Source organism: Primulina huaijiensis, chromosome 9 (genome assembly GCF_012295235.1).
Source record: "Primulina huaijiensis isolate GDHJ02 chromosome 9, ASM1229523v2, whole genome shotgun sequence".
Taxonomy (NCBI): domain Eukaryota; kingdom Viridiplantae; phylum Streptophyta; class Magnoliopsida; order Lamiales; family Gesneriaceae; genus Primulina; species Primulina huaijiensis.
The window spans coordinates 17,740,233-17,760,013 of NC_133314.1; the positions used below are offsets into that span (position 1 = coordinate 17,740,233).

At 35.0% G+C, this 19,781-nt stretch overlaps 1 protein-coding gene across 1 annotated transcript; it reads left to right on the forward strand.

The window, feature by feature from the left end:
- The first annotated feature begins 12,125 nt into the window (after positions 1-12,125).
- LOC140984243 (protein STICHEL-like) lies at positions 12,126-19,323 on the forward strand. The gene is made up of 6 exons (XM_073451510.1): positions 12,126-14,944; positions 15,171-15,390; positions 16,057-16,623; positions 17,055-17,751; positions 18,805-18,886; positions 18,962-19,323. The coding sequence occupies exons 1-6, from the start codon at positions 12,701-12,703 to the stop codon at positions 19,064-19,066; spliced, it is 3,915 nt and encodes a 1,304-aa protein (XP_073307611.1). The 5' UTR covers positions 12,126-12,700; the 3' UTR covers positions 19,067-19,323.
- Positions 19,324-19,781: the final 458 nt, after the last annotated feature.

Below are 19,781 nucleotides of genomic sequence, written 5' to 3' on the forward strand. Positions count from 1 at the left end.
GTCCCTATGATATGTCTAGGTTATTAATCTAGACATCAACTTTTCCCATTCTCTTATTTCTCCACACTGCCATTAAGAATGCGTTAAAACAAGATCAGCTGTGATTTCATCTCTTTTTTCTTGGAAATTCTGAGCTATTGCTCTGAGAGCTTTTAGCTCCTTCCTGTCATACTTGATTTTCCTTTTTAACACCTTCAGATATGTAAAATAAATTTTCTTTAGGTTTCCTCCTTGTGTGTTTTACTGGTTCCATTCTGTTCTATTATATAGATAGAATTTTCAGGACCAGTTGTTTTGCTTTTATTCATTGGATTCTTTTAAGATATAGTATCCAATGTCTTTTTGTTTTTTACCACTCATTATTAGTGGTTGTTGTGTCTTTTTCCACCAATTATTGGTGGTCCTGTTTTCCCCACTCACATGGTGGTTCTCCTTTTGTTAGTGGGTTTGATCACATGTCCCTTTTAATTTTGTCGAGGAATCTTAGGCTTTTTGTATCCTCGAGGAAAATGTGAATGTGGTCCTTCCCCACTTGTCCTTGCTTCGGTAAAATGTTTCCGATCAGATCTCGGTTTGAAACCTTTACAGAACTCTGGTTCTTTCTGATTCTGGCATTCAGGACAGATGTTTTCTGACCATCTTCCTATATGTGTCATATTACAGAATTTTCGGCGAGTCTCTTTACTGGCCGGCAGCTTGCTGTTCTATAGAAGATTTCTTTTCTTCTCGAATAAATCTTCTGCAAAACTTGTTGTTTTTCCTGTCATAATGTTTAACAGGAATGATCCATTTAAAGAATTTTGGTAAAACTTAAATGGAAACTTGACTTTGTCCATCTCCATGAGACAAACCCAGATACCCTATGCTCTCCTGGTAGATATGTCATCTTCATTGAATGAAGAGACTAAGGGGGTTTCATTTGTAGGAGGGTCTTTTATAAATTTTTGAGAATTCATGTCTGGCCTCCTTATCTTGATGAACTGAAAGGCTTCGTGTGAGCCTTTCCCTGCTGGTTCTGGTGCTGCACTGAATAAGTATAGCTCCAAAACATCTCCTCTGGACAAATGATCATTATTTGCCCAAGTCTCATGAACAGCTTCCTGAATCCATTTTGGTAATGCTGATATCTCCGGGAAGCTGGGCGAAGTAGTATAAACTGAGGCAAGAGTCCCAAATTCATACCAGGCTTTGACCTCCTTTGGATATGAATTTTGTTTCATCCATACCTTAGGATATTTTCCTGCAACATCAACTCGAACCATGGCTGGGTCGATGCCAATTCTTGTGTTTAATTTCTTCTAATTCTGTTGATAAATCTGAAATGGAGAAATTGCCGTTTCATTATTACCAACCTTAGTTTTGCCCTTGTCAGTACGAGGCCTAAGGTTGATCTCTCCCTCTTCAATTCCCGAGGTGAAGGGTTGACTTGAGGACTCGAGATAAGGATCTGGAGTCTCAATTTTTGTTTCAACCGACTCATCTAGAGATGATCCCGACTTAACATTTGTGCTAGGGGTATTTGAATCCCCTACTCCAGGTATAGAGTCCTATACTCGAAAACTCTCCATTTGGGAAACCAATAGTTTCTCAAGGCCTTGGAGGATAGGCCTTTGCATTACAGACCATAACTGAGTATATGCCTGTAAACATCCTGTTATTCGATCAGAGACAATTCTCTTATCAGCTTGTTGAAGCCTTCCCGCAACTTCTGCGTTTAGTGCTAACTTGTTAAATTCGGTTTAAAGCATTTCAAGGTGTTCCCTCAAATGCCTCTGCATCTTGATAATAGCATCAATGTCAATGATGTCCATCTCTTGTTAAAAAATCTGCAAGAATATTCTCATGAGATTTAATAATCATAATATCAAAAATATAATTTTGACATAATGCTTGCCATCTTTATAATCTGGCCTTCTCAGGTTTAGACCCAATTCTATTCCTTAAGAAAGCTTTCACCTGTGTTTTATCAACTTTTAAAGTGAATTTCTTTGCAAGTAAAAATAATGGCCATTTCTCAAAAGCCCTTTTTAATGCATAAAATTCTTTTTCGTTAATATGTCATCTGATGGCTTCTGCATCTGAGAATAAACCACTACAATACCTGCATGATTGTTCTGCATCTGGTGTGAGCTTAGTAAGAACTGCTGCCCACCAATGATCACTTGCATCTGTGTATAATACCAGATCATCCTCATCTTGAGGAATAGCCATTTTTGGAAGATTCTTACAAATCTCCTTTAATTGAACTAATCCCTTTGTGTGTTCATTTGTCCATATAAATCTAGCATCTTTCTTCAATAATGGACTAAACTTTTTCCTGTGTTTTGCTAAGTTTTTAATAAACATCCCAGCAAAATTAACAACTCCCAAAAAACTTTGAAGTTGCTTCTTGTCTTTGAGACTTTCTGGAAAATTCTGCACTTTTTCGACTATGTGTTCTTGCAGAATAATTCCTGGCTCATCGATTTCAATTCCGAGGAATTCAATCTTTCTTGTTGCAATGACTGCTTTCTTTTCAGATAAAACCAGCCCTTCTTTTTTACAAACACTGGAGAAAATCTCCAAATGCTTAACATGTTCATTCATATCTTTAAATGCTATTAAAACATCGTCAATATAAACAAACATAAATTTAAAATAATCTTTAAAAAGATTATCCATTTTTCTTTGAAATATCTGAGGTAAATTAGCCAATCCCATTGGTAATACCTCCCAAATATAATGTCTTGTGGTGTAGAGAAAGCTGTGAATTTCTTGCTTTCTTCTTGTATCCTAATATGGTAAAATCCAGACTTACAATCGAACTTAGAGAATATCTTGGCGTTGCGTATGCAACTTATTAGATGTTCTCTACTAGGTATAAAATACCCATCAAACTCCAGAATCTTATTAATTTCTTGATAATTAATAACTAATCTGGGTTTTCCTCGTTTTATCTCACCATGATTTCTTACAAGAAAACCTGGACTGCTATATGGCGACATTCCTGCTTTGATTAAACAAAGGTCCAAATGTTCCTTGATTATAATCTGCATATCCCTTTGATCTATGATATTCATTGGGATAGGCTTGCAACGGACAAATTCATACTCTTTGCCTTCTTTAATTTTAAGGCAAGCTTTGAATTGATTTCTGTCCCACCATGCCAAAGGATCTTCATTGTAATTTTCTTTGATCCCTTTCTTGACATCTTCTAAGGATACCTTAGATTCAAACTCTACTTCATTCTGATGTAGAGTTATCTTCAGGTATTCCATATCTTCTGGTTGGAGCGTTTTATCTGCTCTCAATTGGAGCATTGTTTCTCCAAACCTTCTAGAATCTTTCATTTTTGGATTCAGAAGTTGTCCTGAATCACCACGCTTGTTGCGAAACTGGATCAGCAATTTTCTGTAAAATGCCTCTCTTAATCTCTGGACTATAATTTTGTGGTTACAAGGAGTTGTAAACACTAATCTTCTAGTCTCATTTTCTTGAGTATAGGATTTGAACATTTGTAGGAAATTGTTTCCTAGTAAAATGTCAGCTCCTGTATCATGAAAATAAATTGGTGGTGTCTTCACCTTGTACCAAGGTGTTTGCCCAGCACCGCCAATCATTATTTCAGTCATCTTAATCCATTTACATAAGATTAAGATTCTTCTGGAAAAATCTCTTCCAGCAATCTTTGGTAATTCTTCTTCCAAATTATTTGGAAAAACTCCTCGTTTTGCTGTACAAATGCCAGCACCTGAATCAATATAAGCAGCAAAATATTCTGCCTTATATTGTTCATATAACATTCCTACTGGAATGTATATGGAGAATGGACTTGTGGTCATTGAATTTTCCACATCTTATCTTCTGCCATAAACTCCATTCCATACTCTAGACGTTTCCAAGGTTTATGTTCCTCTAGAAATTCTAGTCCAAGAACCAATTGATCTGGTTCTTTTCCTGGAATTCCTGTGATATGAACTTCCGATTCTCCGACTTGGATCATTCCTTGGTAAGTTCCTATCATAGGTTGTTCTAAATAGTAGATGGTATTACAAGAAAATTGATTCTTTTGGTTCGTAATATCAAATACTATTTCGACTTCCTTCCACCCTTCTGGGCATCTAAGCTTTCCTATTGTTGAAAAACTTTTTAGCTCATGTTGGGTTTCTTGGACAGGGGTTTTTCCCCATCTGTAGCTTGTAATTCTATCTCCTTGAAAAGATAGTCTTCTTGATTCCAATCTAAGACTCTGATTCCTTTGTAGAATCGGTTTGTCTTGTATTTGGATATCTGTTTACTGTATTACAGGAAATTCAATTCGTTCTGGTTAAATTGCCTGAGCAACTTTTCCGAATATTTCCGGTATCTAAATAAACTTATTTCTAATAAACAACTCTGAATGATGTGTATTAGATAAAGCATATGAGATTTGATAGGTAATAGAATATGGTCTATTACCTTCCTTCATCAGTCATTTCTCCTTGAAATTTTGATGCAATGTCAAGGCTCGACTGAAATCTCGATCTGCCAGGTTGTAGGCTATCCTTGGATAGATTACTCCTACAATCTTGCCTGCACAGAGATTTCTTGAGATAGTTCCCAGCACTGAATGTTGAAGGTTCCCCATTTTTATAACATATAGCAATATCAAAAGGTGAATCTATACCTTCTTTAAAAGTAGCTTTTATCATAATTTGGATTGCTCCAATATGAATCCAAGACAGGGTCTTCGCTACTTCTATCTTGAGTTTTTGTAATTCCTCCTTAGTTTCTTCAAAAGGAATTAGTTGCATCTTCATTCTATTTCCAGTAAGTTCCATTGGGATTGCTATTTCCCTTCTAGAGACTTTATAGATTAGATGATGTTTTCTGTTTCTTAGGCCAAGATTTCCTAAGAACTTTTCTACCTGTCCTGCAGAGAATCCTTGATATCTCTGTAGACTAGGATTTTCTTTCATGATCCTTTGGACCATGTTATGGGATATTGTTGTCTGGCTAAAGAATCCATACAAATCCTCATGTGTTTCGTGTCGAAACACCTCGTTTTCAGTCAGATTCTGATTCAGTTCCATCGGATTCTCCCTGAGTTAAAACTTCTTCTTCTTCATATATACTCTCATCTGAGTCAATATCCTCAAATCGGTATACCTGAATAAGATCTTGGTAATAAACTGCTTCTTCAATATCTGGAGTTTGATCGAAGCGTTTGATACCTCTTTTTTCATTTTCTGGACAGTTAATCGAGATATGACATCTTGCTCCACATGTCCAGCAATTACAATCTTTAAAACTTTCATTAGCTCGTGAATGAGCTCTTCCGAAAGTTTTCTTTGTAGGTGTTCTTCCGGTGCTTCGAGATGTACTCGATGCTTGGGAGGATGTCCTACTTCGGTCCGCTTCTTTGTCCAGATTTATAAGATCTGGCTTTCTGTCTAGACCAAACTGATCTTGGTTTCCAAGAACTTCTTCCACTTCTAGCATAAGGATGAGTCCTGAAACTTTTCCTTTTATGCTTTTGTGGTTTACTTCCAATAATTGTTGGAATATCATTTTCCTTACAACACAAAGGAGTACGTTTGTTAATACCCCTTAATCGTTTGTAATTCTTTTGTAATGCTGTCAAATGGCACCATTCCGCCAATTTTTCTTTAAGGAAAGAAGCTCTTCGTGCCAATGTATCTGGATTTCCAGGTACATATTCCCTTATGAGCATTTCTCTCTAGGGACTTGGCATTTTTGCGAAGAAAAGCTGCATAGCTATGTCTTCTTCGACTCCTGAATTCCATCTATATTTAGTGAATAACATAATGTATTCATCTACTAAACAGATGTCATGTAATTCAAGACTATACAGAGCTTGAGTATATTTCTTCCTCTTCTCTATGTCTTGACTATTAAAATAGTCTACCCCTATAAATTGTGCTTTAATTAGGGTAGCCATTCTTCCGGCTATCTCGCTTAGAGATTCTCCGGCTAGGACTGACTCTTTAGTTTCCACCGAAGTCACGTCCCAAGCAATCTTCACTGATCCCATAAGACTCATTTCTAGGAGTTTAATGACTCCTTCTCTGTTGAGATCAAGTGTTCCTGCTGCGATTCTCATAGCAGATGTCCAATCGTCTATGAGTTCTTCTCTATTTTTGAAATCTAATACATCAAGGTTAAGCATAACCCGGTAAGGATGTATAGGATCTAAAATAGTTTTCCCATAGAGTGTTTGGTGCAAGAGAATTTGATTTCTCCTTATCTTTGTTCCCGCAGGGTGTGATCCTCCAACGGTATGAAAATCAGTTTGAGATTCTCTCATGTGTATATTTTGAGATCCCACACTTTTTCTTGGTGGTTCCTGTGAAGATGACCAAGTTATAGCTGGTGTTTCACCTCCTGCTGTGTTCATCTTTAGATCTACAACTTTGAGATTTGCGAAAGATTCTGCAAGCTCTTGTAGATCCTCTAGACCAATCCTTTCTAACGTTGTCATCAGATTAATTTCTTTTCTGAGACAGACTTAATTAGATTGATCATCTTTTCTTCTTCAGTCAAAGGTTTTGACACCACTCTGGCTTTCCCTTGTTGATGTAACAAAGGTTCAGTACCAAATGATGGTGGTAACCAACCTCCTGAAGTTCTTTTACTAGAACTAGGTTGTTGTTCTAGTTTTTGAATTCTTGTTTGAATATCCTTTAATATTCCAAGAATTTCTTCCTGGTTTTCAAAGATTTTTTCAACTCGTTGCGGTACAAAGTATAGCATATTGCCATAGTTTTGTACTGTTTTCTGAATTTCTCTAAGATCTAAAGAGAGCTTAGAAGAATCTGGTACAATTTCCATAAACTTATTAGATTGAATCATAAGTTTACCTGAGGGTGCTGAGGCTTTCCTTTCTGCTCTGAATATCTAACAATAGTTAGATGTTCTTGTATATATTCCAAAATATTGGAATAATCCTTGTAAATTATTTTTCTCGAACCTAAGTTCGGATTCATAATTTTCAAAATTCTCCTCCTCAAACATTTCGTTTCTTTATAATAATAAATAATATGTTTGAAATAAATTAACCTACAGCTCTGATATCATTTTGAAAGCGCGAGGATCAATTAAATTAAAATAGATAAAAAGGGCATTTTTGGTATTTTTAAAGAAAATTTCTCTCTCCATGTACTAAAACCAAAACTCTTTTTCAAAATGTACTGATACACAATTAACCCTATAAAATTTAGTTCCTAACTTTTGTTTGTTTCTTTTTTTTTCCCCCACAAAAATTGTAGTAGAAATTAATATATTTTTATCTTAAAATCATGATACGATATGCATAATAATTACGGATTACTTGTGTGTAACTAAATCACTAATTTGTACGGAAGACTAAGGGCCAATTCTTGAATAATATGACATATAATAAATGTTTTAGCACACAAAATAATTAAGTACGCAAAGAATAAAGATCATAGGCCAATAATAAAAAGGATAGATGATTTATTATGTAAATATCTACCAATTTCATCACATTATTTCAAGATGTTTGATGGCTCTGTAAGATCGTACGTGCTGCTACAGCTAGTAGCGACAGTCCCCTAATTCGTCGAGAGGCTGCAACAAATTAACACATATTTGCTCTCGATGATATTTGAGTTGTAATAGATGAACGTTTGATCAATAGTTATGAGTTTGATTACTACAATCAACACTTTTTCGACAGAGCTTGTCACATAGAGTTTGTCAAATGTGGTTTATCTGATTAACGAGATGTGCAGCCTACAACATTAACTCAGAGATTTATTCAATACGCACTCAAAAATAACGACTGAGAACTTCATCGTGATTAAAAAACAAAGATCCAAACATTGTTAAGATTTTCTTTTCTTTATTTTTTACCAGAAAAAAACAAAGGAACAAATAAAATGTTCTCACATCTCAAAATATATTACACCAATAATTCATATAACAGTTAGGATTTATTTACGTAAATATATTATATAGACGAAAAGAATTTAAAAATATAAACTTTTTATTTTTTTTTAAAGTATTTGAGGCTAATGTAATTTAAATACGTCACTTACCGACAAATTGATATTTTAATTTATTATACGGTTTAAAAGATTGAAATTACACCACCCCAATATTCAAAACATTCAAAAGAGTGCACGATAGCCCAAAAATTCACATATATTAATTAAACGCCCTTTATTATTTGCTAACTTTGGATATATTTGACGTTCTTGAATAATTATATTATCTCAATCATGAATTAAATTAAATCATTATACATCTGGTTCTCATTGATCGATCAGTGCGTAGATTGAGCCAGCTAAATTTTTATTTCTTTTCTCTCATTTTCTTTATCTCGTGGATTTTTTTATCTGTCCACTTCTGTGCACCATTGCCCCTCTTGCCTAAATATTTAATAATTTTATTAGTGGCTTAGGGCTACATGATTCAATCATTTGTTTGCTTCAGATAATAATAATAGTATAAAAAAACAATATATAGTTTAAGGCCATTTCACATGGGAACGTATCGGTTGTCCTGAATCGTTCTTCAAACACACAAAACTCCTAGATTTCGTATAACGAGTAAATTTTATGAGATGAATCTCTTATCCTATATATATATGTATGTCTGTGTGTGTGTGTTTCAATAATTTGACAGGTATATATGCACACATACAGATTCAAACTCTTGTGAGACTATCTGACAAGATATTTTTATGAGACAGATTTTCAACTCATGAAAAAATATTATTTTAATGTCAAAAGTATTAATTTTTACTGCTGGTATTGACTGGGTCAACTCGTCTCATATATATATTGGGATGCAACCAAAGTCCCACATTGGAAGATCTAGAGAAAGATCATGGGTTAATAAAGATGGAATGATATCTCCATTGGTATGAGGCCTTTTGGGTGGTTCCAAAAGCAAAACCATGAGGGTTAAAACCCGAAGTGGACAATATCATACCAGTGTGGAGATATCAGGATTTCATTGGTCCTAACAAGTGGTATCAGAGCCATAGTCTAGATCGAGCCGTGTGGGTAGAATCCTCGATACCTAAAACGAAGGAGGTGAGGGCTCCCTGTAAAAAATCCTTGATTAAACTCTCGAAGTGGTTTATGCTCCCAGTATTCATGTAAGGCGTGCGCTCCAACGTAGTGAAGTGGAGTAACCTCGATTGGAGGACGAATAAGGCTTGAGGGGAGGCTCGGACCATGAGAATAATAGTGGAACTTCGTTTGAGGGGAGGATTGTTGGTTTGCAACCAAAGTCCCACATTGGAAGATCTAGAGAAAGATCATGAGTTAATAAAGATGGAATTCTATCTCCATTGGTATGAGGCCTTTTGGGTGGTTCCAAAAGTAAAACCATGAGGGTTAAAACCCAAAGTGGATAATATCATACCAATGTGGAGATATCCAAATTTCATTAGTCCTAACAATATATAGATCCGTGTTAGATGCCTCACATTTGATGGATTAAATTATTGGTTGTTGTATGTATGAACTCAGACAATCTTCTCTTTTTGAGTTAGCTTTTGGAGTAAATCTAAGCTCAATTTCATGATTTTGACATGATATCAGAGCTCAAACCCATCGGTGCGTATTGAACTACCTATTATGGACGACCCACTAATGTCTTGTAAATTTCACGCTCAGTTGTTCATTCTTGGACTTGAAAAGAGTGTGTTAGATGTCCTACATTTGCTGGATTAAATTCATGGGAGTTATATACACGAATATATATTTTTGTGTGTGTGTGTTTTTTTTAATGAGTATACGTAAACTAACACACATGAAACTTGAGATATTAGATATACACATCATTTAACAATCCCTATATGAAACATTATTTGAAATTTTAGAAATGACAGATATGACCATTAATAATTGGCCAATTGAACGATTTAATCATGATATACATATTCCTAATTTTTTCATAATCAGTTTTTAGTAACGTCAAATGAAATTGCCCCTCTCAACTTCGGGTGGGGCAATCCATGTATGTTCGATCATTCTATTCTCGTCGTCTCCCGTCACGATCTTGATACGTTGATCATTTCGCGAGGCCTCCACGAGCCATCAACACTTTAATCCGACGGGTTCGAATGATCGTTCGATTTAATTAGATTCAAAAGTCATTTAGGAGAAAATGATTTCATATCATCTTTACTATATTATCATGACTGAGCATACTATAGGGACAAATATATCTTCTTCTTTGCTTTTTTTTTAAAAAAAAAAAAAATTCTTTCTCCTATATTTGGGCAGGTGATTTTAGTTTAATTACCTGATTTCATTGTCTTCTTAGGTGATNATGTTAAACCCTTGACGTAACACAGTAGTTTGAAAATCAAATTAGTCATATAAACTGTCCCAATGTAACAGACTCATATGAAGAAATATTGATTTGAAAAATCGAAGCCATGACCGTTTATATACTACTCTACCACGAGTTTTTCGAATGAATTTTGCTTGTTACCATTTTTCTTCGCAAGCTTGATTGGCTTTCTCATTTATCTGCCAATAGAAATTTTAAATATTTTTATCATTATTNATTAATAAATAAATATATATATGCTAAAATTGTTTATAAAAATTAATTATCAAAAAATTTATTATTATTTTAAATTAATAATTAATGATTCCCGAAACAAATTAACGAGTTGAAACTATTACTACTTTAAAATAAGCATTTTCGACTTTAAGTATTTTATTTATTTATATATAATCTGTATATAATTAACTACAGAACATGATTCGTATTAGATAAAATAAGGTTGAAAAAAATGAAAGCGATATATTTTGCAATTTACCCTTTATTTATTTTGTTATTATTATCTTAAACTAACCTCTAAACAAATTATAAAATTAAAAAATATTCACCTTTTGCTATCACTCTTAATCACTAAATTATTTGAATTGGGCATTTCAAATGGCCATTGCATAGCTGTTAAATTCTTTGTTTAATTCATAAATGCTTCATGATTGTCAAGTTAACATTAAATACTAAAAATCTTAAAATTAATAATTTAATGTTTCTTATTTGCATATGAGATTCAACATTTTTATATCATCATGCGTTCGACTCCAATTTTATAATAATTAGGGTTAAAAATAACTATTTTATTTTACTTTACAATTTATTCCGGATTTTAAAATGTCGAATTCGTGTTTTGAAGAGAATAATCAAAATTTAATGTCCTCAAGTTATTCATCAATTTAATTTTTGATTGATTTCAAAAATATATGTTTAAAGATTATTTTGTAATTTTTTTTAATATACAATCCAAAAGTTTCATGCCCCATTTGTTTCATGTCTTAATATCGATTAACCTAGCTAGTAGGACATATCCCGACTAAACAAAGAATAATAATAACAATGATCATAAATTCTTGGTAGGGTATATATAATCGGGAAAAATACACGTATCTCATTATATATACAAAATCATTTGAATTCAAAAATTGAGTTTGGAAATGTTTTTTTTTAATCCTTATTAGGATATCTCAAATTCGAGATTCAATCGTAAGTTATAACAAACTTTTTATCGCAATTGAATTTTTTTTTACTAAACATTCATTTATTCTACTAACTCATAACATTTGTTTAGAGACCTAAAACGTCGTATTGCATTTTTTTATTATAAATTTTGTATAAAAAATTATAACAGTCATAACAATGGGGCCGAAATGTAATTGTTTTTGAAAATGTCCTTGGTTCATCTAATAGATAAATAATCAGATTTCTAGCGAATAAATAATTTAAAAAATATTAAATTTTTTGTGAGATGATTTCAAGAATTTTTTCGTGATATTAAATATGATTACAACAAAAAATAATATTTTTGACATGAAAAATAATTTTTAATAATATTTTTTGACATAAAAAATAATTTTTTTCTACGGATGATCCAAATAAAAGATTTGTCTCATGAAAACTGACCCGGGAGATCTTCTAGTGAGAGTTTTTGATGTATATATTATTTAAATACAGTATAATTTTATTGTTAATTTTCATTTACTATTAATATTCTCGAAATTGTTTTTTTTTTTTGTAATCTAGTAGCAATATTACAATAATAGGATTTTTGAAATGGAATCTGACAAATACTTGTCAGAAAAAAAGACAATGAGGAACTTGTAAGAAAATGGAAATTGGAAACCGAAAGAAATCAAGAACTAAATATCAGACGAAATCAAGATTAAAGCGAAAATCCCCCCTTATTACAAGAAGGAATTTTGAAGCCTTGAACCTCGATTCATTCTTTGGGCGGGCCACTTCCTCTTCCGAGAGGGAAAACCTGCCATTTTTACTCCTTTTCTTCGGAACCGAAACAAGATTCAATCTTTCACACAGAACACGGAAAAATTACTCATCCCTTCATTCTGGCAGCTGTTATGGAGTGATTCATTCCTTTCCGTACTTTTTTTTAAGCCCTACACTGTTTTTCCTCTACAGAAAACGCTACTTGGCTAGTTTTCACACTACTGGCTGTGTAGGCTTGAGTTCTGCCCATCCCTTATTATGGCTGTTGGAAAAAGTTCCATTATTGAAAGGGAAATTAATTGTGTCGGATCTGTACTTCCCTTCTCTTAGTGCAAAACCAATAATTTTCTTTTTGATTCTTCAAACATATATACGGCCAGAATGTGGGATTGAGGTAGTGTTTATGTTATTATGCTGTGTTTGTTGCTGGGGTTTTATGTAGAGTAGTGGCAGTAATTTGATGGCATCTGTGGAAATGCGCGGTGGAAGTGGTGGCAGAGGTGGGATTGATCCTAGTAACCTGCATTTGAAGAAAGAACTGACACAAATCCGGAAGGCCGCAAAAAATTTAAGGGATCCCGGAACTTCCTCTTCGTGGAGGTCACCGCTGAATTCGGCCTCAGCCCTCACCAAGCATCATTATGTGCATCATCAAAAGAATGGCCTGCTTGATTTGATTGATGGTAAAGCCATTTCTTCTTTATCTGAGAAGTGTTTGCAACGGTCATTGAACGTAGAAAGTAATGATAATAATAGTAATGTTAATGTTGCCAATGATAAGGGCAATGTGAAAGAGAAAGAGAAAGAGAAAGAGAAAGAGAAAGAGAAAGAGAAGATGGTGTTTTTGCATAATTGGAAGATCCAGAAATCTGAGAGCGAAGTAAGTCGGCTGATTGGTGTTGATGATACAGAGAACAGCAAGAATGTAGAGCTATTTTTGAATCAAGAAAGTGTCGATGTCGATAACATGAGTGATGGGAGGGATGGTGGTGGGAATGATTCTAAGAGTGATGCTTATTCGAGTGATAGGTGTGCTTCTGCTATCTTTAAGTGTAAAGACACGAGATTTTCTCCATCTATTAGGCGAACTATTAGGAAGAAGTCAAAGAGGAATAATTATTCTAGTTCCAGCTTGTGGAATGGTAATGAAAAATTGCGAAAGCAGATGCCACTCACGAGAGGCACCAAAAATGTCGTGGAGGGTTGGCCTAGTATAGGAATAGGGAGGTATGATCTGGCGAGTTTGGTCGATCAGTCAGATGATACTGAAGACTACCTTAACTCCGAAGACTTAAGGAGGGTGTCGGCAATTTCTCCATTGCTGGCTAAGCTTAAGAATAAAGGTTGGGCTCATTCACCCACAAAGTTGTTGAGGAGTCAAATGAAAGAGGACGACTCTATTTCATACAGTACACCTGCATTGTCGACGAGTTCTTATAATAAACACGGAGTTACGAATCCTAGTATCATTGAGTCTTGGGATGCGACGACGGGATCCATTAATGATGCAGATGATGAAGTGGATGATCAATTGGATTTTCCTAGGAGACAAGGATGTGGAATTCCTTGTTATTGGTCAAGAAGGTCCACGCCAAAGTCTAAAATTGGATGTGGGAGTTGTTCTCCGTCTCTTTCCGATACTTTAAGAAGGAAAGGGAGTAGCATCTTATGCGGAAGCCGGACAATGTATCATAAAAGACATCACCGGTCAACCGTGGGATCCAACAAGAGGAGACCGATTTCTATGACTGGTGCTCAAAGTGTTGTCCCCCTTATCGCCAACGCAGGCAATGGACGAGGAGGATCATCTATGGAAAGTGGAAGTGGGAATAGCGATGACGAAATTTCCACAAATATTGGGGAGCTTGATTTGGAGGCCTTGAGCCGGTTAGATGGAAGGAGGTGGTCATCGAGTTGCAGGAGTCAAGAAGGGTTAGAGTTAGTAGCTTTCAATGGGGAAATGCACGAGGAAAGTTCACCTGAAAATGTCCGTAGCTTGTGTCACAGGTGTAGGCCAATGTTTTTTGACGAACTGGTTGGTCAAAATATAGTTGTCCAATCTCTCACAAGTGCAATTAAAAGAGCAAGGATAGCTCCCGTTTATCTTTTCCAAGGTCCTCGTGGAATTGGAAAAACTTCAGCTGCGAGAATTTTTGCCATGGCTTTGAATTGCCTTGCCACTGATGAGTCTAAACCCTGTGGAATCTGCAGGGAATGCTCAGATTCCATATCTGGCAAGAATATGTATCTCATAGAAGTTGATGGCTCTAGTAAAAAGGGAATCAATAACATTAAAACTCTTTTGAAAAATCTATCGGTGGTTCATTTATCAGCCACGTCTCAATACAAGATTTTTATTATTGATGAATGTCACTTGTTGCCCTCAAAGACATGGCTGACTTTTCTCCGACTCCTTGAGAAACTGCAGCCACGGGTAGTTTTCATCCTCATAACGACGGAGATTGACAACATACCACGCACTATATTGTCACGTTGTCAGAAGCACCTTTTCTGCAAAATCAGCAATGGAGACATAGTCACTCGGCTGAGGAAGATTGCCACTGATGAGAATTTGGATGTTGAATTGGATGCACTAGATTTGATTGCTTCGAATGCGGATGGGTCGTTACGAGATGCTGAAACCATGTTAGACCAGTTGAGTTTGTTTGGAAAAAGAATCTCTATTTCCTTGGTGAATGAGCTGGTAAGTTTGAGTGAGCTTCTTTTCCTTATAGTTTCTCTCTCTTTTAAGTTTTCTGTTACTAAACAATTTTAGAATGTCTGTTGATACAAATGTTCAGAAAAAAATTATTGAATGGCATGTTAATAAGAAACTTCGTACAATTCTTGAATTAGCAGCATAAACGATTAACATGTTAGCAATTCTTTTTCTTAAAGTACCTTGTGAAAATGTGTTTTTTCTTCTGTAGATTGGGGTCGTTTCTGATGAAAAAATGCTGGAGCTTTTGGAGTTAGCCATGTCATCAAACGCTACTGAAACAGTGATTAGAGCCAGAGAATTGATTGATTCAGGCGTTGATCCGATAGTATTAATGTCTCAAATGGCAACTCTTATTGTTGATATCATTGCTGGAACTTACCCTACAGTTGATGCCAGGCACAATGATTCTTATGTTGGTGGGAGACATTGTAAGAGCTTCTATTCTTCCGTTTTTTCCTCATTGTATTTTGCATTATGTGTTGATTTACCAAATTTTAACTGCAACTGATGGCTCATTTAGCTTCATGAGAATAGAATATAAATTTTAAAAGGTGGACAATATACTAACATTATGAGATGAGGGTAAATTTTGGTGCTTCTTCAAGCTAAATAGATAAAGGACAGTAAAAAGTGGAATCTTAGTTAGAGCTCAAACTGTTTGCGAGGTTAATACCAGGAATTTTCCCCAGCTCAGAGTGAAAACATGTTGATTCTCTCAGTCCCATGTAAGGAATTGATTACATGTCTCTATTGGAGCAAAAATAAATGTCTTTGCAACATGTCAACGACTCAACAAGATAAAAGGCTGTCAATGTTTTTTGACTTTTCTGGGTTTATTCTTGTTGGAGAGCCACTGCCGCTGATATTTTGTATGGCTACTTAAGCGGTACATCTATCAAGACGTAATGTGTATTTGTGCTGTTCCTACAATATCTTTTGGCGTCTCTACTATTCTCCTATGCTCTTGAGTATGTGGAGTGTGTCGTATACACATCATGTTTAAGCTGAATAATTATTTCGTGATTAAAGATCATGATTTTGACTTTTGTTTATATTATGATGTGTTGCAAGTAATGTCTGGTGATTTTTTTCAGTGTCTGACAGAGAAGTGGAAAGATTAAAGCGTGCACTGACTCTCCTCTCTGAAGCCGAAAAGCATCTAAGACTTTCAAGCGAAAGATCAACTTGGTTCACCGCTACTCTGTTACAGTTAGGTTCCATGCCTTCTCCCGATCAAAGTCATTCAGGAAGTAATCAACGACAAAGCTCCAAGGCAACTGAAGAAAACCGAATAAGCATCCATAAAGAAGCTGCTGCCCAGAAGCAGAGAACCAATGGCCAGTTTATACCAGATAAATTGTCTTCTCCCTCTTCCTTTGTGATAACTGCTGCTCACCGCAATTCAACTAACAAAGAGAATCCCGTTTCACTAACATGTGCTGCCAGTTTCGATTCCAATACCAATCAAAACCAGTTTTTGAGTGGCGAAGGATTGAGATACTTACATGATGACTTTAGAAGTGCGAAATCTAGTTCAAGAAGCATGGACTCAAAGACATTGATTGATATATGGCTCCAATGCATTGAGAAGTGTCATTCCCAGACATTGAGACAACTCCTCCATTCTTATGGGAAGCTTGTATCAATATCCGAAGTTAAAGGTAAAAGTACGCGTGTCGCAAATAACTTATTATATATTCAAAACCGTTGTTATTTTGTATCATTTTGCTTTTCACATGCTAGAGAATAACAATTGCCTTTGTTCTCCTGCGTCACTGCTTATGTAGAACAGCAATTGAGAACGTGGTATTTGGGTTGTATGGTTTTAAAACTTTGAGTTCTACTGTCACTGCATATATAGCACAGTAATTGAGAACGTGGTATTTGGGTTGTATGGTTTTAAAACTTTGAGTTGTATTGTCATTACATCCGCAGGCATTCAATCTACGCACATGCAAACACTTGATTTAATCTTAAGATGATGCTGTGAGCTTTATGACTAAGTTTTTAATCAGTTTTTGTTGGTGGATATTAATGTACAAAAGTGAACTTTTTCTTCAATCGTCCCCAACCTTAAAACTACCTTGTGCAGGTGGTTTCGTTGCTCACATTGCATTTGGAGATAGTAATACAAAAACCAGAGCAGAAGGTTTTCTTAGCAGCATCACGAACTCTTTTGAAATTGTTTTACGCCGCAATGTGGAGATTAAAATTATCATGGTACCAGATTCTTCAAGTGAAAAGCAGATGGACAAAAACAAAGCAATAAACCTGGAAAACAAATCCACATGCTCAAATATTACAGGAGGTAATTCTGATCTTGATTTACGCCATGTCCCATTGAAGTTATCAAGAGGAAGCTTTAATGTGTCTGAAGGTCATCAAATAGGAACTTCCGAAAACACTAGCGTCTCAAAAGATAGAAAGATGGATATTCCTGGCCGGAGAATCGAATCCATCATTAGCGAGCAGAGATTGGAAACTGCTTGGTTGCGAGCAATGGAGAAAGGAACTCCCAGATCAATGAGTCGTTTGAAACCTGAGAGGAATCAAATTTTGCCACAGGATGGAATGTATAATCCAAATGACATGCAGCTGAGGAATTCTCTGGATGTGGTGCCAATGAAGCACTGGGAAGATGAGTTAAATAACAAAATCAAAGCTCTAAAGATTAAGGATGAAATGCAACAACAAAAGGAACATATGGTCAAGGGGATCAGTCGTTGCCCCATCTCTCCAAGCTTGTTGCATGATAGCAGCTTTGCCAGAGATTTCAACAAAGATAACGTGTGAGTTACCAACTTAATGATTCCATGTTTTCATTTATGTTTATAATTGTTAGAGTTCTTTGCTTGGTATCTTTGATGATTTTTACGCTTTGACGTGCAAAATAGTGCCGCTTGAAATCTTGAAATTTGGTTCTCACTGTTTAAAAATTCAAATTTCGAGCATTTACTTGGTCAGTTATCAATATAGGCATAACAAAGTTCAAATTTGGTATAATTGAAGGATGTTGTCTTTTAGCAGCCATATATTTTGAACAACTCGCTTGTTATAACAAATTAAAAAGTGGACTTTGCGTCGTTTGTGTTTTATGTGTCAAAGTTCTACCATTGTTTAGAATTAATATTTAAAGCAATCCCAAATAAACTAAACTCTGCTTCCATCCAATTTTTCTTCACTCCTTGCTACTTGTAGTCTATTATAATCCTTGGATTATTTTTTGAATCATGTGAAATATGTGAAGTTAATCACATCAAAGTCAATATTGTTGAGTTACTTTTGTGAAGAAATTCGATAGCGAAATTCCTACATAATCTCACGAGGCAGCCAATGAATAAATAAACAAAATAGAATAAGTTTTTTGTACTGGCAATGAGGTTTTCAAATATTTTTTAAAAGGAGAGCTAATCATTTCTGCCACATAGAAGCCAAGATTGAATCAATACGGTTATAAGAATAGATTGTCTGTGTGCCAAGTGCCAAAAACTGCTAGTGGTGATATTTTAACTTAAATCTTTGAACTTTTCATGACTTCGCCAGATTGTAGTTTCAATTCATGCTTTCAGATCATATCGCATTTACTTGTTTATGGTGGAGAATTTCATCCACAATAGGTTTGGGTTCTTAAGTAATTTAAAAGTGATCATATATGGTGATCATGATTCTGTGACAAAATCTTTTCTTAGCTTTAATTTTCTCTAGTGATTTTTCCTTTAGATTCCTTCTTCCTGGTTGTTTTTCCCTGAGCATTGGCTTCCTAATCTAAAATTTTAGTATGCAACTTGCTTCATCGGTTCAAAATATCCCGAGTTAACTCTTGTTTCTTGCATTCCTTTTAGGGGATATGAATCAGGATCAGGAGCAGGCGGTTGCACTGCTTTGTTTTGTTGGAACAACACCAGAACTCATAGAAGGGGAAAGGTAAGTTGTCACATTTCTTTTCATTTTTCCATACCAAAATTAAATCTTTACAACCCTTTTGTGTTACAAAACCAGGGTCAAAAGGGAACACCCATTAATGCACACCAAAATGGACGTTTTTCGTGGTTTGGAGTTTGTGCAAAATCGAGAAGGACCTCGGATAACAGATATGGTAGATGATACAGAAGGGTGCCACCTCAAGTTTCGACTTCATTATTTTTCCATCCATATTTATAAGCCGCCGCTCAAGTTAGTTTATCCTTGTTTTTTTTTTGTTTTGTTTTTACTATTATTACAACGTTGAAGGAAATGTGATTTACATTTGGACCTCTGCATTTTTGCAAGTCCTGAGCCAATGTCAAATGGTAAGACTTTGTCGTTGGTGCTGTTATTTCCCTTATTTATATGATATGATTTCTTGAAGACATTTTTCATTCTTCCGAGTTGCGTACTGTTTTCTTGTGTTTTGTTTTTCTTTTTTTCCCCAAACATTGAACGAACAAAATATCGGGTAAAATTTAATTTGGTTACTTTGAGTAAATTTTTTTTAAAAAAACAAAAATCCTGTCAAAGTGTAGATAATGAAAACCCGTGTATAAAAAAGATCATCGAATGAAATGAATGAATTTATGTAAATTAATGATTTAGTCATAAAATATAATTATATTCAAATATGCAGATATATCTTAAATAATTTAATTAAATTGATTTTTAAATTTTTATTTTTGAAATTTTATCAACATAAATGGGATCATGTGACTATGTACAGTGATTTCAGTATCAATCCAATTCCGAGCTTTAGGGATCGGAATGCCCCGACCAGAGATAACTTGGTTTAACGACAGCCAGCTAGTCATATTCAGCGGATCAATTATTTGTAAATGAAAAAGACAAA

What these genes read in the sequence shown, in the direction of transcription:
- LOC140984243 (XM_073451510.1), top strand. Translation starts at nt 12,701, where the DNA reads ATGGCATCTGTGGAAATGCGCGGTGGAAGTGGTGGCAGAGGTGGGATT. An exon ending in TTATGTTGGTGGGAGACATT is followed by an intron (nt 15,391 to 16,056) that starts GTAAGAGCTTCT and finishes GATTTTTTTCAG; the next exon opens with TGTCTGACAGAGAAGTGGAA. An exon ending in GAACTCATAGAAGGGGAAAG is followed by an intron (nt 18,887 to 18,961) that starts GTAAGTTGTCAC and finishes TTACAAAACCAG; the next exon opens with GGTCAAAAGGGAACACCCAT.